The sequence below is a fragment of the Marmota monax genome, unplaced genomic scaffold (assembly GCF_021218885.2).
Source record: "Marmota monax isolate L192 unplaced genomic scaffold, Marmota_monax_Labrador192_F-V1.1 WCK01_AAM20220418_F8-fsc00180, whole genome shotgun sequence".
Lineage (NCBI taxonomy): Eukaryota > Metazoa > Chordata > Mammalia > Rodentia > Sciuridae > Marmota > Marmota monax.
The window spans coordinates 2,776,616-2,791,600 of record NW_026693881.1 but is presented as its reverse complement, the minus strand read 5'-3'; the positions used below and the strand labels follow the sequence as shown (position 1 = coordinate 2,791,600).

Here is a 14,985-nt window from a genome sequence, read left to right as displayed (position 1 = left end):
ACAATTTATGTTTCAACATTTTCCAGGAAACTGAGCTATTTCAAAAAGGGGAAGTAGTTAAAATAGTAAAGTAGATGAGATGAAATAAATATCCATCTACTTAAATATTTATTTAGGGTTCTTATATGTATATGGATATGTGACATAAAATAGGCAAAGAAAGAACAGGAAATATAGATGGTAAGGAAAAAAAGTACAAATGAAATTTGTTTCTAAAAAAACTTTTATTCTACTGATATAGTTTCTATTAAACTGACACTATGTCTAACATCTGAATAGTATTTAAGACACAATTGAAACTACTGAAGTAGATGATTATAAATATAATTATATATATATATATATATATATATATATATATATATATATATATATATATATATATATATATATATATATATCTGAATAGTATTTAAGACTGTCATTAAGGAGTAAATCATTTTACCACTAGTGGATAATGACAAAATTAATTCTAATATTTATACTTTTGTGGGGGTACTGGGGATTAAATTCAGGGATACTCGACCACTGAGCCACAACCCCTGCCCTTTTTGTATTTTATTTAGAAGACAGGATCTCACTGAATAGCTTAGTGCCTTGGTGGTGCTGAGGCTGGCTTTGAACTCTTGATTCTCCTACCTTCCAAGCCACTGGGATTACAGGCATGCACCACTGCACCTTGCTAATTTATACTTTAAATGAAATTTCATGATAAAAGTGGCCTACTTTCCAGCAAAAGCTAAAAGAGAGGATATCAAATTGAAGCATCTAAAATTAATTTTTCAAAATGCTTAAATATTGTATTTTATACGTGGTAACTATTTGATATTATAAACCATTTTTGAAAACTTTTCTCTCTTTAAAACTTATAACGTCTTTCCAAAGTTAAAAAACTATCTGAGGAAAAGTCATTTTGTTTATCTACTACTTACTTTGGCACTAACACAGAATACAAGATGATAAGGCAAGATGGTAAAGACACGCTGAATTGCTTACCTTATAACAACAATTTCTCCTTTTCCGGCCACTGCTGCAGGTACAAGGCATAGAAGATTGAAGTATCAGAGTGACATCTTCTGTTTCTAACACTGTTTGATAGACAGCTTTCTGGAAATCCGTCAGAGAGCAATAAACCATCTGCCAAGAAAAAATACAAGTCGAGTATTAGTATCATTTTAATAGCAATAATAATAAATACAATGCATATAGAATTCACAAATTATATTAGTGAATTTGTGAAAACTGATGATTAATTTTCCCCTGTAGCTTCCCTCATTATGAAAATTTTTCCCAATTCTCTTAAACTCTTTGCTACCAAATCATAATTTCATTTTCAAATAAACCTCACAGAATTTCTTGGCTTTCAATTAAAAGGAAATATAACATGAAAATCAAGTTACATGATTTCCTTATGTATTTTTCAATATACTGTGAGTCTTTTCAAGGTTATATATTAATCCATCATACAAATAAATTATTACAATTTAGGTCAAACAAAAAAAAAACTTGCTAAGGAAATAAAAGATTTCATTTAAAAAGTATGAATAATAAGTGACTACCAAATAATTGGAAACCTTAAAAAAATTTAAAACTTCATATTATTGGAAACTGAAAACATCGTTATTTGTATTTAATATCATGATATAAACTTTTAAGATTAGGAAAGACAAAGAGTTAAGTAAATGTATATAAAAGCAAATATAAATTGCTATTTTGTGCCCAAATTCAAGAAAATATGATGAAACTATGTCATTAGGTTATGAGGGATATAATTTACCTCATATTTCTGGTAGCACCAGAGATTGTCAAAATTCTTCTAGATGCAGCTATGTGTTACTAGATTCATAAACTAAACATACATACATTTATACACACATTCATAATAGGACTTTGAGGAATATGAGCAAAAAGGAAAAGCTGTTTATGAATATTTATGTGTATATCAACACCACAGAATAATATTGTAGAAAAATGACATGACATTGAGCAAACAGGAAACAATGCTAGATTTTTAATAAATATATGTATAATATTAAGCATATCTTGACTCCCCAGTGTTGAATATAAAAGTATATATAAGAACAAAAAGAGAATACAGAAGACCATGGTCAATAATTGCAATATGAAGGTTTTTCTGAGTTGTTATTATTAAACACAGTAATATTTACTAAACATTTCTTCTGCACCACGCACTTTAGAGCAACCATATGAGGTTGGCTTATCATTATTTCCATTTAACAAATGAAAAAATCCAAGTTTGAGAACCTCGGCACAAAACTCTTAAGTGGGGAAGCCAATTTAAGCTGTAGCATCTGATTTTGGAGCCCAAGTTTGAAACCTCTATGCACAATTCTCTCTTCATATATTTATGATTTCATTGTTCCTACTAGATGGATAACTAAATAACATACAATTATATAAAATATTTTTTAAAGTGAGGAGATTGTGAAATATCTAAATACAAGAATAATTTTTGCTTTAGATGAATATCAAAAGTCACATACTGTGTCAATTTCCCCATCTTGCATATCAGTGTTGGATTTTCTTTGTAAGTCTATCTTTTAAAAGTAATACTAAACAGGATATCCTAAGATTAGAGGTCATTTGATGGTGTTACCCTTATTTGGGAGAATACTAACGAAGTTTAGTTCATAGTAATTTATAGAATCTTCATTCCATTGTCTGAGCTAAAAGATTGACAAGACCAAAAACTATAAAAGACTACTATATTTTTTAAAATTTCTCTTAAAAGTCAACTGAAAATTTCTTTAAAAATTTAATAATGTAATTTTCTCACATTAAAATTTATAAAAAATTAGATAATATAATTGCCAATATCATTCTACATAAAACAAACCTAGAAATAAAGCCCTTAACCATCTTGGTCCTATAGTTAGAATTAAGGTACCAATACATGGCGTGGTAGAAAGTAGACAGTACGGGGAAGACAGAGTGTGAACAGAAAATACATTAGGGAGAGAGGCTCGTCTAACTTCCTTTAAGAATTGTCTCATGGCAATAGTAACAAAAACAGCATGGTACTGGTACCAAAACAGGCGGGTAGACCAATGGTACAGAATAGAGGACACAGAGACCAATCCACAAAATTACAACTATCTTATATTCGATAAAGGGGCTAAAAGTATGCAATGGAGGAAGGATAGCATCTTCAACAAATGGTGCTGGGAAAACTGGAAATCCATATGCAACAAAATGAAACTGAATCCCTTTCTCTCCCCATGCACAAAAGTTAACTCAAAATGGATCAAAGAGCTTGATATCAAATCAGAGACTCTGTGTCTGATAGAAGAAAAAGTTGGCTCCGATCTACATATTGTGGGGGCGGGCTCCAAATTCCTCAATAGGACACAAATAGCACAAGAGTTAAAAACAAGAATCAACAAATGGGACTTACTCAAACTAAAAAGTTTTTTTCTCAGCAAGAGAAACAATAAGAGAGGTAAATAGGGAGCCTACATCCTGGGAACAAATCTTTACTCCTCACACTTCAGATAGAGCCCTAATATCCAGAGTAAACAAAGAACTTAAAAAATTAAACAATAAGAAAACAAATAACCCAATCAACAAATGGGCCAAGGACCTGAACAGAAACTTCTCAGAGGAGGACATACAATCAATCAACAAGTACATGAAAAAATGCTCACCATCTCTAGCAGTCAGAGAAATGCAAATCAAAACCACCCTAAGACACCATCTCACTCCAGTAAGATTGGCAGCCATTATGAAGTCAAACAATAACAAGTGCTGGCGAGGATGTGGGGAAAAGGGTACACTTGCACATTGCTGGTGGGACTGCAAATTGGTGCCGCCAATTTGGAAAGCAGTATGGAGATTCCTGGGAAAGCTGGGAATGGAACCACCATTTGACCCAGCTATTGCCCTTCTCGGACTATTCCCTGAAGACCTTAAAAGAGCGTACTATAGGGATACTGCTACATCGATGTTCATAGCAGCACAATTCACAATTGCTAGACTGTGGAACCAACCTAGATGCCCTTCAATAGATGAATGGATAAAAAAAATGTGGCATTTATCCACAATGGAGTATTACTCAGCACTAAAAAATGATAAAATCATGGCATTTGCAGGGAAATGGATGGCATTAGAGCAGATTATGCTAAGTGAAGCTAGCCAATCCCTAAAAAACAAATGTCTTCTTTGATATAAGGAGAACAACTAAGAACAGAGCAGGGAGGAAGAGCATGAGAAAAAGATTATCATTAAACAGGGACAAGAGGTGGGAGAGAAAGGGAGAGAGAAGGGAAATTGCATGGAAATGGAAGGAGACCTTCATTGTTATACAAAATTACATACAAGAGGATGTGAGGGGAAAGGGAAAAAAAAACAAGGGAGAGAAATGAATTACAGTAGATGGGGTAGAGAGAGAAGATGGGAGGGGAGGGGAGGGGGGATAGTAGAGGATAGGAAAGGTAGCAGAATACAACAGTCACTAGTAATGGCAATATGTAAAAACGTGGATGTGTAACCGATGTGATTCTGCAATCTGTATACGGGGCAAAAATGGGAGTTCATAACCCACTTGAATCAAATGTATAAAATATGATATGTCAAGAGCTTTGTAATGTTTGGAACAACCAATAAAAAAATTAAAAAAAAAAAGAATTGTCTCATGGGCCTTGATAAGAAGTGAATTTAATTAATTTTATGATTTGGATCATACCTTTTCCTCCAAGGCCCCTATGCTACAGGCTTGGTTTGGTGGTACTACTGGAACCTTTAGGAAGTGGGGTCCAGTGAAAGGAAGCTGGGTCGCTGGGGGCTTGCCCTTGAAGGAAATACTGGACCCTCCGCTTCTTCCTATCTTTCTTTTTCCTTCCCAGATGTCATGACATGAGCAGCTTTGTTTCACCACATACTCAAGCCAGAATGTTGTTGCCTCCAGCCCAAAACAACAAGGCTAAGCAAACATGGACTGAAACCATGAGCCAAAATAAATCTTTCCTCCTTTTAAGTTGATTTATCTCAAGTGTTTCATAGCAGCAGAAACATGATTAATACATATATTAACTTCAAACCTGTTAGCTCACAGATTAGTAAAACTAGGAAGGAAAACAACTGAGCTCAATTAATGTTTTCTGAAATTCCACACATAATAATTTTTGTCCACAAAGAATAAAAGGCACAAAATTATATTCACAAAATACCATAGAAGACAGACTTCCTCTAGGAAAGAAAAATTTTCAGGAAAAAAAAATGACAAGAATTTAATAATATACACAAATATACACAAAAATAATAATATACACAAGCTCTTACCCGATCTTCCTTCTTAGGCAACTGATCCTTGATGAGAGTCTTGGTTCGCCTGAGAAACCAGCCAGACATCTTTTCTGCAAGCCTTTGCATGGCCTTTCGGCCAGTAGCTAGTTCTCTTTTTGTTGCTGTGTGTCTCTGACCATGTTCTACTGGGTCAGAAAACTGCTTCTTGAAGTGGATCCTGCTACCTAAAAGTCCTGGCACAGCCCTACAGTAAAGCAATGAGAAAAAATGTGACATTTTATTAAGTTATCTAAAAGAAAAACATTCACTTATTTTTGCATCTAAGAAATATCTTCATCCACTTGTTTATAAGACAACAAAAACAAAAGCCAAGAAAAAAGTGTTCTTCTTTGATAATGGTTTCAGTTTATAAAAAGATAATGACGGCATTGGTAAGTTAGCTATACTTACAGTGCCAAGAAGAACATGTAAAGGTAGGTTTGCATGGGATTCTCTATATACCATGTTTAGGATCAAATAATTCTGCAGTTAAATGACTAATCTTTTGGTTTTTGTTTCCTAAAACTAACAATTAGCTAACAAGAGAGTGTTAAGGGAAAAAAGTACTCAATAATTGTTTTTCCTAAACAGTTTTTTCACTCACCAGTCCATAACACACCACAGTTCCTTCATGTTGTTCTGAAGAATGGTTCCAGTGAGGCCAATGCGAACATTACACTTGAGCGCTTTCATTACTTCTGTTACTCTCGCCTTTGGATTCTTGATTCTATGAGCCTCATCCACAATGATAGCTGACCACTCCAAACTATAAAGTAAGAGTAAAATCAGGAAACACTGCGAAAACTAGAATTTTTAGAGAACAGTTTTCCCTACCGAAGTTTTGTAGCCCCCATCATTATTTATTCTTTGGCTATTTCATTGTATTCTTACCTAGTTAAGTTGTTACAGGCTTAAATAGGGTATAAGAATAAAATGTGCATGAAGAATATAAAAGGGTACAGAGATTATGCTTAATGACAGTGGAATGCTGGGGGCTGGGGATGTGGCTCAAGCGGTAGCATGCTGGCCTGGCATGCGTGAGGCCCGGGTTCATTCCTCAGCACCACATACAAAAAACAAAAAGATGTTGTGTCCGCCGAGAACTGAAAAATAAACATTAAAAAATTCTCTCTCTCTCTCTCTCTCTCTCCCTCTCCCTCTCCCTCCCTCTCCCCCTCTCTTAAAAAAAAAAAAAAACAGTGGAATGTGGGCTGGGGATGTGGCTCAAGCTTAGAGGTAGTGGGGTGCTAGGTTCGATCCTCAGCACCACATAAAAATAAAATAAAGATATTGTGTCCACCGAAAACTAAAAAATAAATATTAAAAAAATTTTTTAAAAATAACACTGAAATGAAAAAACAAATTTAAACATCACTAAATGACAACAAATTTTTTTAAAGCAGCAAACTGGAAACAAGAATACAAATAAAAGAAAACTTTGCAACATTAAATCTGCATGAGAAGACAACAATATAAACTCAGGATTTTTTAAAAGCTGCAATACGTTACTCTGCTTACTGAAAAAGTGTATTACCATTGGTTACTACAGTAGCAATGAGCATGCATTGTGGTTAATCTACGAACAAGAAACAGAGTCCTGTGGAAAATGGAGAATGGTCAATTTTAGGCACTGAACAGGGGAAATGCTTAAGAGTTAGAAAACCCAGATGTATTCAAAGACAAATGACATGTCCAAAGGACACAAGAGCCAGCCTAACTGGAATACTGAAGCATCAAGAATAATAGCTATAATTGAGTAGAAAGCCCTGAATAAATAAAAGTTAGGAGTTCAATGAAAAAATTTAGACCCTTTCCTCACCTTATGCTAAAAATTAATTCAAAATAGATGATAGAGTTAAATATGAAGTAAAATTATAAAGTTCACAAGACACAAAAAAATCTTCACGATTCAGGGTTAGACACAAACTTTTTAGATATGACAGCAAGAAAATTTCTTAAAAACTGTTAAGTTGGACTTTAACAAATCCTAGTTGGATAAAAGACTTGAATATGGAATACATAAAGAACTATTACAACTCAACACAATAGAAAGCAAACCAATTAAAAGGTGGGTGAAAGACATTTTGCCTAACTTCTTCTTGAGAGGGAAAAGGGCTGAGCAGTGAGAAACTGTGTTGGAGACAACTGTTACGATAACTGCTTACTCCCCAAATTAGGGATGCAAAAGAAGTACACACTCACTTTGCCACTTTAAGGTCAAAATTGTACTTAATTCCTAATTAATGAGAAATGCTTTTCTTTACAGGAAAATACTACTAGTAAGTACAGAAGAAAATAGAAAAACAATGTAAAACCCAATAAAATAAATAATACAGGCAAGAATTTGAATATGTTAATACTTCTAAGTAAAAAGGCTGAGAGAATACTTAAATGGTAGTAAAATATCACCTCACAAATTATTTGCTCATTATAAGAGAAACACCTTTACAGTGGAAGGGTCTGGTGACCATCTCCTTAACCTCTGAGACAGGCCTGGTGTCTTTAACAGTGCAAGAGCCTGACAGGAACAGGCCCTGAAGTGCAATAATGTAAAGTCTACAGCATTGCTCATGAAGCAATCTTGCCCAAAAACACGAATCTAATTAAGACCTTAGGCTAGAATCAGTTTACTCAAGAAATCAGATGGTAGAGGAAAGCAATTTTTGTTTGTTTGTTTGTTTTGTTACTGGGGATTGAACTCAGGGGCACTGGACCACTGAGCCACGTCCCTGACCTTATTTTGTATTTTATTTAGAGATAGGGTCTCACTGAGTTGCTTAGTGCCTTGCCCTTGCTGAGGCTGGCTTTGAACTCATGATCCTCCTGCCTCAGCCTCCAGAGCCACTGGGATTACAGGCATGTGCCACCAAGCCCGGCAGAAAGCAATTTCTTAAGAAAGCAATCAGACAAATCTAATATATGAGACATCCTAAGAACAACTGGCTTGGTCCCCTCAAAGGGTCACATCATGAAAAAAAAAAAAAAAAAAGAGTTGGAAAGATGGATAAGATGACTTACAATAGATTAGGAGAGACTAAAAAGACTGAGTAACCAGATTCATTATCTGAAGCTTTATTAAATCTTGCTTTACAAACATTAGATAATAAAGATATTTTGAGGATAACTAAGTACATTTTTTCTGTTATTAATTTTCTTATGTGTGAGACCAATGATAAAATATTTGCAGATAAAAAGTTCTCATGCTATATGCAACTTACTGAAATGATTCAATACCACTAGTATACATAGAGAATATAAAGAACTGATGAATCTAAGGGGTAAGTATATAAATGTTCTTAATTCAAAACTGAAAAAGCCTTCAAGAACAAAGAGGAAGAGAGAAAACAGCCACAAAACTCTCGAAGTTGGAAAGATGGATAAGATAACTTACAAAAGCAGAAAAAGCAGTATCATAAGGCAACAGTGGAGAAAGCCAAGAAGCAATCAGATTTATACATTTAGGTCTTAAAAGGCCAGGACTTGGTGGCACCAGATGCCTCTGGAAACTAGAGTGAGGAAATGCTCAGCAGTCTGTTCAAGATGTAGCTGAAATCTCCTAGAGACCAATTCCCACTCCACAGAATAGTCGGACTAGGTTACCCCAAAGTGAAGAAATGAAAAGCAAAACACAGCAGTCTTCATTTTCTTTAAGATATTATTGAAATCTGAAGAAAATTTTAAAGTTATAGTATAATCATAGATGTAAAAAATAAGACAATTAGTATGAGCTGAAGGTACAGGTAAGGAGTTTAGGGGTAGATGGAATAAACTGCAGCTCTTCCTACAACTCTTTTATCATATTTGGCCTTCAAATAAGATGCATATATAACTTTGATAAAGATTAAAATAAAGTAAAAAAAATAGAATAAGAAAAACATATAGTTTTCTCATACTCTATAGTATGCTTTTCTACCCTTTGGATTATCTATGATAAATGTACAGAGTATTATTATCACAGCAATAATATTTAGTCAGATGAAATATTATTCTTTGAAAAAAACTATCAAAATAAAGACATCTGAACAAATGAATACAACAAAATAAATAAACAAATATTGTAATATTTTGATTCTACTAATCATATAAATAAATAATTAGTAGTTACATAATTCTCAGAATTCTTTAATATTTATAGCAGTCATAGAAAATAACCAATTAACAAATATTTCTTCAGTAACTAATATGTGCCAAAAGTGTAATAAGCACCAAAATATAAAATTAAAAGTAAAATCTATATTAAAGAGCTTATAGTCTAAAGGCATAAGCAGGTAAAGAATAATGAAAATATGAATGGTGCTATCATAAATCAACTTATCGCATTCACCTAACTGTATTAAGTCTCTTGGGGGATACAGTTTGCTTGTTAAAAACCCACACATGTTCAATGTGCAAATCTCATGTCCATGACTAACTTCATTACGTAGACTTGGACAACATACTTAATCACTCCATGCTTATTTTTGTAGGTGGTGGGTGTGTACCAGGGATTGAACTCAGGGGCACCTGACCACTGAGCCACATTCCCAGATATTTTTTGTACTTTATTTAGAGACAGGGTCTCACTGAGTTGCTTAGTGCCTCACTGTTGTTGAGGCTGGCTTTGAACTCTAGTCCTGTCTCAGCCTCCTGAGCTGCTGGGATTATAGGCGTGTGCCACCATGCCCAGCTTTACTCCAAGCTTTTAATTACCTGTCTTAGGCCAGCATCCATGAAACAGTAACATGCTAACTTATTAACCCTAAGGGCTAATAAGACCTGGAAAAAATGGTGTTCTAAACCCAACTTTACCAATAATTACATTAAGTATGAATGGTCTAAATACCCCGAATAAAAGGCAAAGATTATCAGAATGGATTTAAAAAGCTATATGCTAACTATAAAGAGATTCACTTCAAATATAAAAAAGAAATGTGAAATAAAAGATGGAAAACTATATACATACAATAAGCATAAGAAGAATCTATTGTTACAGATGCTAATATCAAAGACAAGAAATATTATTAGAAATAAAAAGAAACACTTTTAAATACAAGGAATAATTCATCAGAAAAAAAATAACAGTAATTGCACTTGTGCCTAATAATATAGCTCCAAAACTACATGAAAGCTGCAGACTGAAAGGAGGAATCAGGCTTTGATCTCAACACTTCTCTCTCAGAAACTATGAACCAAGTCAAAGAAAATCAGTAAAGATGGAGAACACTTGAATAATGCCTTAACCAAGTCTACTTAATATGTATAGAACACTATACTCAACAACTGTAGAATAGACTTTTTAAGTGTGTGTGGATCAGAAACACGCAAATTACAATACAAGATACTATTATATACTCACTAAAATGGTTAAAAACAAAGGCTGACAATGCAAACACTGGTGAGGATGTGCAGCAACTGAACTCTCTCTAAGGTAGAATGGTAGGACCATTCTAGAAAATGATTTGGCAGTTTTTTCTAAAGTTAAACCTTCTCTTACCCTGAAACTCAGAAATTCTACTCCCAGGTATTTACCCAAAAGAAATGAAAATATTATAGTTTAGAAAAAAGGCTTAAAAACAAATATTTCTTGAAATTTTATTTCTAATAATTTCAAACTAGAAAAACCCAAATAGACATCCTCAAGTGAATAGGTAACAAAATGTGGTATACTTATAAAATGAAATACAAATCAACATTTAAAAAGAACAATCACTGAGGACTGGGGATATAGCTCAGTTGGTAGAGTGCTTGTCTTGCATTTACAAGGCCCTGGGTTCAATCCCCAGCACCACTAAATAAATAAATAAATAAATATTTTTAAAAAACCCAACAATCACTGATATACTCAATAACATGGATGACTCTCAAACATGCTCAGCAAAAGATGTCAGAAACAAATGAAGAGTACTTTCTAATTTTATTTTCTCATCTGTAGTGACAGAAATCAAAATCAATGGGTAAAGATTAGAGAAGGAATGACAATAAAGAGAAAAGTCTGGAGACTATAAAAAAACGTTAGACTTTGTTTAGAATGATAGTTGAGTTCAAGTTTCCATTTGTCAAAAGCAGAGGTCAGTCAACTACAATCCAAGGGCCAAATCTAGTTTGTGACCAATTTTGTATAGTTAGCAAGCTAAGAATAATTTTTATATATTTGAAGGGTTATAAAAATTAAAAAGAATAATACTTGACAGATACTTTACGTGGCCCTCAAAATTATCTGGGGTTTTTGTTTGGTTGGTTGGTTTGGCTTGGTTTGGTACTGTGGAATCAACCTACAGGCACTTAACCACTGAGTCACATTCCCAGCCCTTTTTTTTTATTTTGAGGCAGGGTCTTGCTTAATTGCTTAGGGCCTGGCTAAATTGCTGAGGCTAGCTTTGAACTCTTGCTTTAGCTTCCTGAGTTGCTGTACCTGGCCCCAAATATCTGGTACTTGAGAGCAAAAGTTTGCCAGTTCTTAGGCAAGATTCATCAAACTATATATAGCTGTCCCTTGGTGTCTGCAGGGGATGGGTCCAGGGGACAAATCCATGGATGCTCAAGTGGCTCATATAGAATGGCACAGTATTTGCATAAAACCTAATGCACATCCTTCCATATACTTTAAATCACCTCTATATTACTTATAACTAATACAATGTAAATGATATGGAAATAATGGTTATATTGAATTGTTTAGGGAATAATGTAAGGAGGAAAAAAAGCCTGTACAAGTTCAGTATAGATGCATTATTTTTTATTTTCAATCTGCAGTTGGTTAAATTCCCAGATATAGAACTTCCAGGTATGAAGGGCTAACCATACTTATAATCAGTATTAAGTATTTTGTACCAAATTAGTGCTTATTAAAGTTGAATCTAATAAAATTTTCCAGATGGGTTTGAACAGTCAGTTTTGGATTCACCTTGTCATTTTTCCAGATGAGTTGATTTACTAAAAGTTACATAGTTAATTAGTGGCTTTTGTAATTTTAAATATATTTTATGCTTATAAAATTAATGTAACAACTACTGATTGTTGTTTTTATTCATTTTTATCTTATGTCAAAGCATTTATATTTTGATTTGAAAGCATCACCTTTAAAAATAACATGGTTTTCTGCCATTAACTCTTTCACTGACAATAATTGAATATATACTGTTTTAGCAATTTAAAGATATTCAAGAACTTTTTCTAATGCCATACTAGGTATAAACTGTATCCTAACAGGCAGACAGACATCTTAGCTAGCAGCAGATCAAAGTTAACAATTTTACCAAGGCTCAAGCTGTTGCTGGCACAATTATGAAGAGTTTAGACCTGACTACTATGTTCCCTTGGCCAGACTATTATAAAAGCCTTGCCAAAATAAAATATCACAGACTGGATGAGTTAAACAAGAGAAAATTTCCCACAATCCTGAAAGCTAGAGATCCCAAGATCAAGATGTTAGCAGGTTTGGGTGTCTTCTGAGCCCTCTCTCCTTGGCTTGCAGATGATTACCTTCATTCTAGGTGTGCTTTCCTCTTGCATGCATGTGCTTGGTGTCAGTTTCTCTTCTTACCAGGTCATCATTCCCATTAGGTTACAGCCCCACCCAACCTAATTTCTACTTAATCAACTCATTAAAGACCCACCTTTAAATACAATTGCATTCTTAATTACTGTGGCTGGGACCTGTCATGTGGATTTGGGGTAGAGGCGTTATTCAGCCAAACTTCCAAACTAGTCTTTCTCTTTCAACCCAGCTCTCCTGTCTGCATACACAGCAGCCAGAATACCAAAAATACAAATCTGATCATTTGTATCATCCTGAACACGCTAAAGCACTCCAGAGCACTATCTTGCTCTAAAGATATAGACCAGAATCCTCTTAAGTGGTTTTCAGTACTCTTCATGATATGTTCCTGCTTACCCACTGTGTTGTCTCCTGGCCACATCCCTTTTACAACTTAGGCCATAGTACTTCTCAACCTCTGTGTGTGTGTGTGTGTGTGTGTGTGTGTTTTTGCACATGCTTTTTACCACTCTCCATTCCCAGCAGACTCCCATAATTAAAATCATTCATGAACTCTGGATTCTGTCATAGTACAGAGGCACCATATGCACAAAAGATTGTAAACAAGCCTTACAACAAGTCTTGAGAATCTCAGCAGACATCCTGGGCTAAATTTAGGAAACATGTAAGTGGAAACCCTGATGGAGGTTTTCTATTCGCAGAAAATAAGTTCTTATAAACTACATATTTTAATAAATGTAAAGTAAAATTAAGAAGCTAAAGACATAGAGCTTCTAAAAATCATAATTCAAAGGGATAAATATAATTGATGCCAGTAGAATGTTAATGCAATCATTCCCATTACACCCCTACCTGTTAAGTTCATCCAGACACAAGCGCAGTGTTTCATAAGTTGTTAGAGCAATTTCGCATTTCCTCTGCTTTATACGAAGCAGTTCATTGTCTTTTTTGTTACCGTGTAAAACAGTGACTCTGAAATATCCCCAGGTATCCAATTCATCCTTCCAGTTGTAGAGGACAGAAAGAGGAGCAACTATTAAGAACATCTAAAAGGAGAGGAAAAATACATTGGGTGTTTTTTAAAAATGAAAAATAATGCCAAAAAAGTGAAGTCCAAAATATCTACAATCCTTTGATTTAATTTCGACACTAGCGAATAATAAATACAACTGAGTGATTGGCTGTATTTGGCCATAGAAGACCCTTAAAGGCTAACTATTTTGTGGCTTAAATAGATCTTTTTTTTTTTTTAGGATATATTTTTCTTATCTTTATTTTACTTATTTATTTATTTTTATGAGGTGCTGAGTATCGAACCCAGGGCCTCGCACGTGCTAGACGAGCACTCTACCACTAAGCTACAACTTCACTCCTTAAATAGGTCTTATTAGAACAAAATAGGTGCCCAATCTTGTCCAAAGGAACAGCTGGGTTTTTTTTTCCGACTCATAAAAGGCACTGAAAGATGAGAGAAACAGCTCCCCAAAGAGTGAATCAGGAAGCCAGTAATAACTTCAAGAGCCAAGAGAATACTGTGAGTATACAAGATAGGCCAGTCACCTCTCTTGAAATATGTGGTCTTCTAGAGCTCTCTTCCCTCTTCAATTTCTAAGCCCATTTCATCTATCCCTCCCTCTCAGAAACTCTTAGTTGAGGACACGGAAAATTCACTGGGAAAACTGAAGCAATTAGAAGGAAACCTCCACCTCTCATACCATGTTGTAAGTAGCCTAACTACATACTTCCATATGTCCTGCCTTCCCACCTGTGCCCATGCATGAGCTGTTCACATCTTCAAGACAACCTTTGAACTTAACCCTGTGGCTCCCATCCATCTTTTCTTGTAACCTACAGTTAATGTTGCAGAAATGGCCTAAAGAACTAACTTTTTATTTTCAGTAGACCACATCTATGGGTAAACATAATATTTCCCAGAATTCAAGAAACAAGCTCTACAAAGAAACAAAACAAAATCCTTTCTCAACCCTATATCTCTCTCTAGCTACTGCTCCATTACTTTACTCTATAGCAATGATTTTTCAAGATGCTTATTATCTCAACTGTCCTCCTGCTCCTTCTTGAAGTCATGCAAATAGGACATCCTAACCCTCTGCTATACTCTAGAAATGGAATGTCCCCCAAGGGCCCATGTGTTAAGGAATTTGTCCCCAGCACATGGAGCTATTAGGGGGTGGAGCCTACTGAGA

At 34.6% G+C, this 14,985-nt stretch overlaps 1 protein-coding gene across 8 annotated transcripts in view; it reads right to left on the bottom strand.

The window, feature by feature from the left end:
• Positions 1-14,985, bottom strand: part of Ercc6l2 (ERCC excision repair 6 like 2) — a 136,348-nt gene that overhangs the window by 100,679 nt on the left and 20,684 nt on the right. For 7 of the 8 annotated variants that reach the window (XR_009228499.1, XR_009228501.1, XR_009228500.1 and 4 more), the window contains exons 4-7: positions 13,631-13,824; positions 5,906-6,067; positions 5,299-5,506; positions 997-1,137 (exon numbers count right to left, since the gene is read on the bottom strand). Coding sequence is in view for 3 of the 8 variants with exons in the window: in XM_046462715.2 (XP_046318671.1) it covers positions 997-1,137; positions 5,299-5,506; positions 5,906-6,067; positions 13,631-13,824 (705 nt within the window). In the remaining 5 variants the exon portion in view is untranslated. The remainder of the gene's footprint in view (positions 1-996; positions 1,138-5,298; positions 5,507-5,905; positions 6,068-13,630; positions 13,825-14,985) is intronic. The other variant, XM_058585147.1, reaches the window with a different exon arrangement.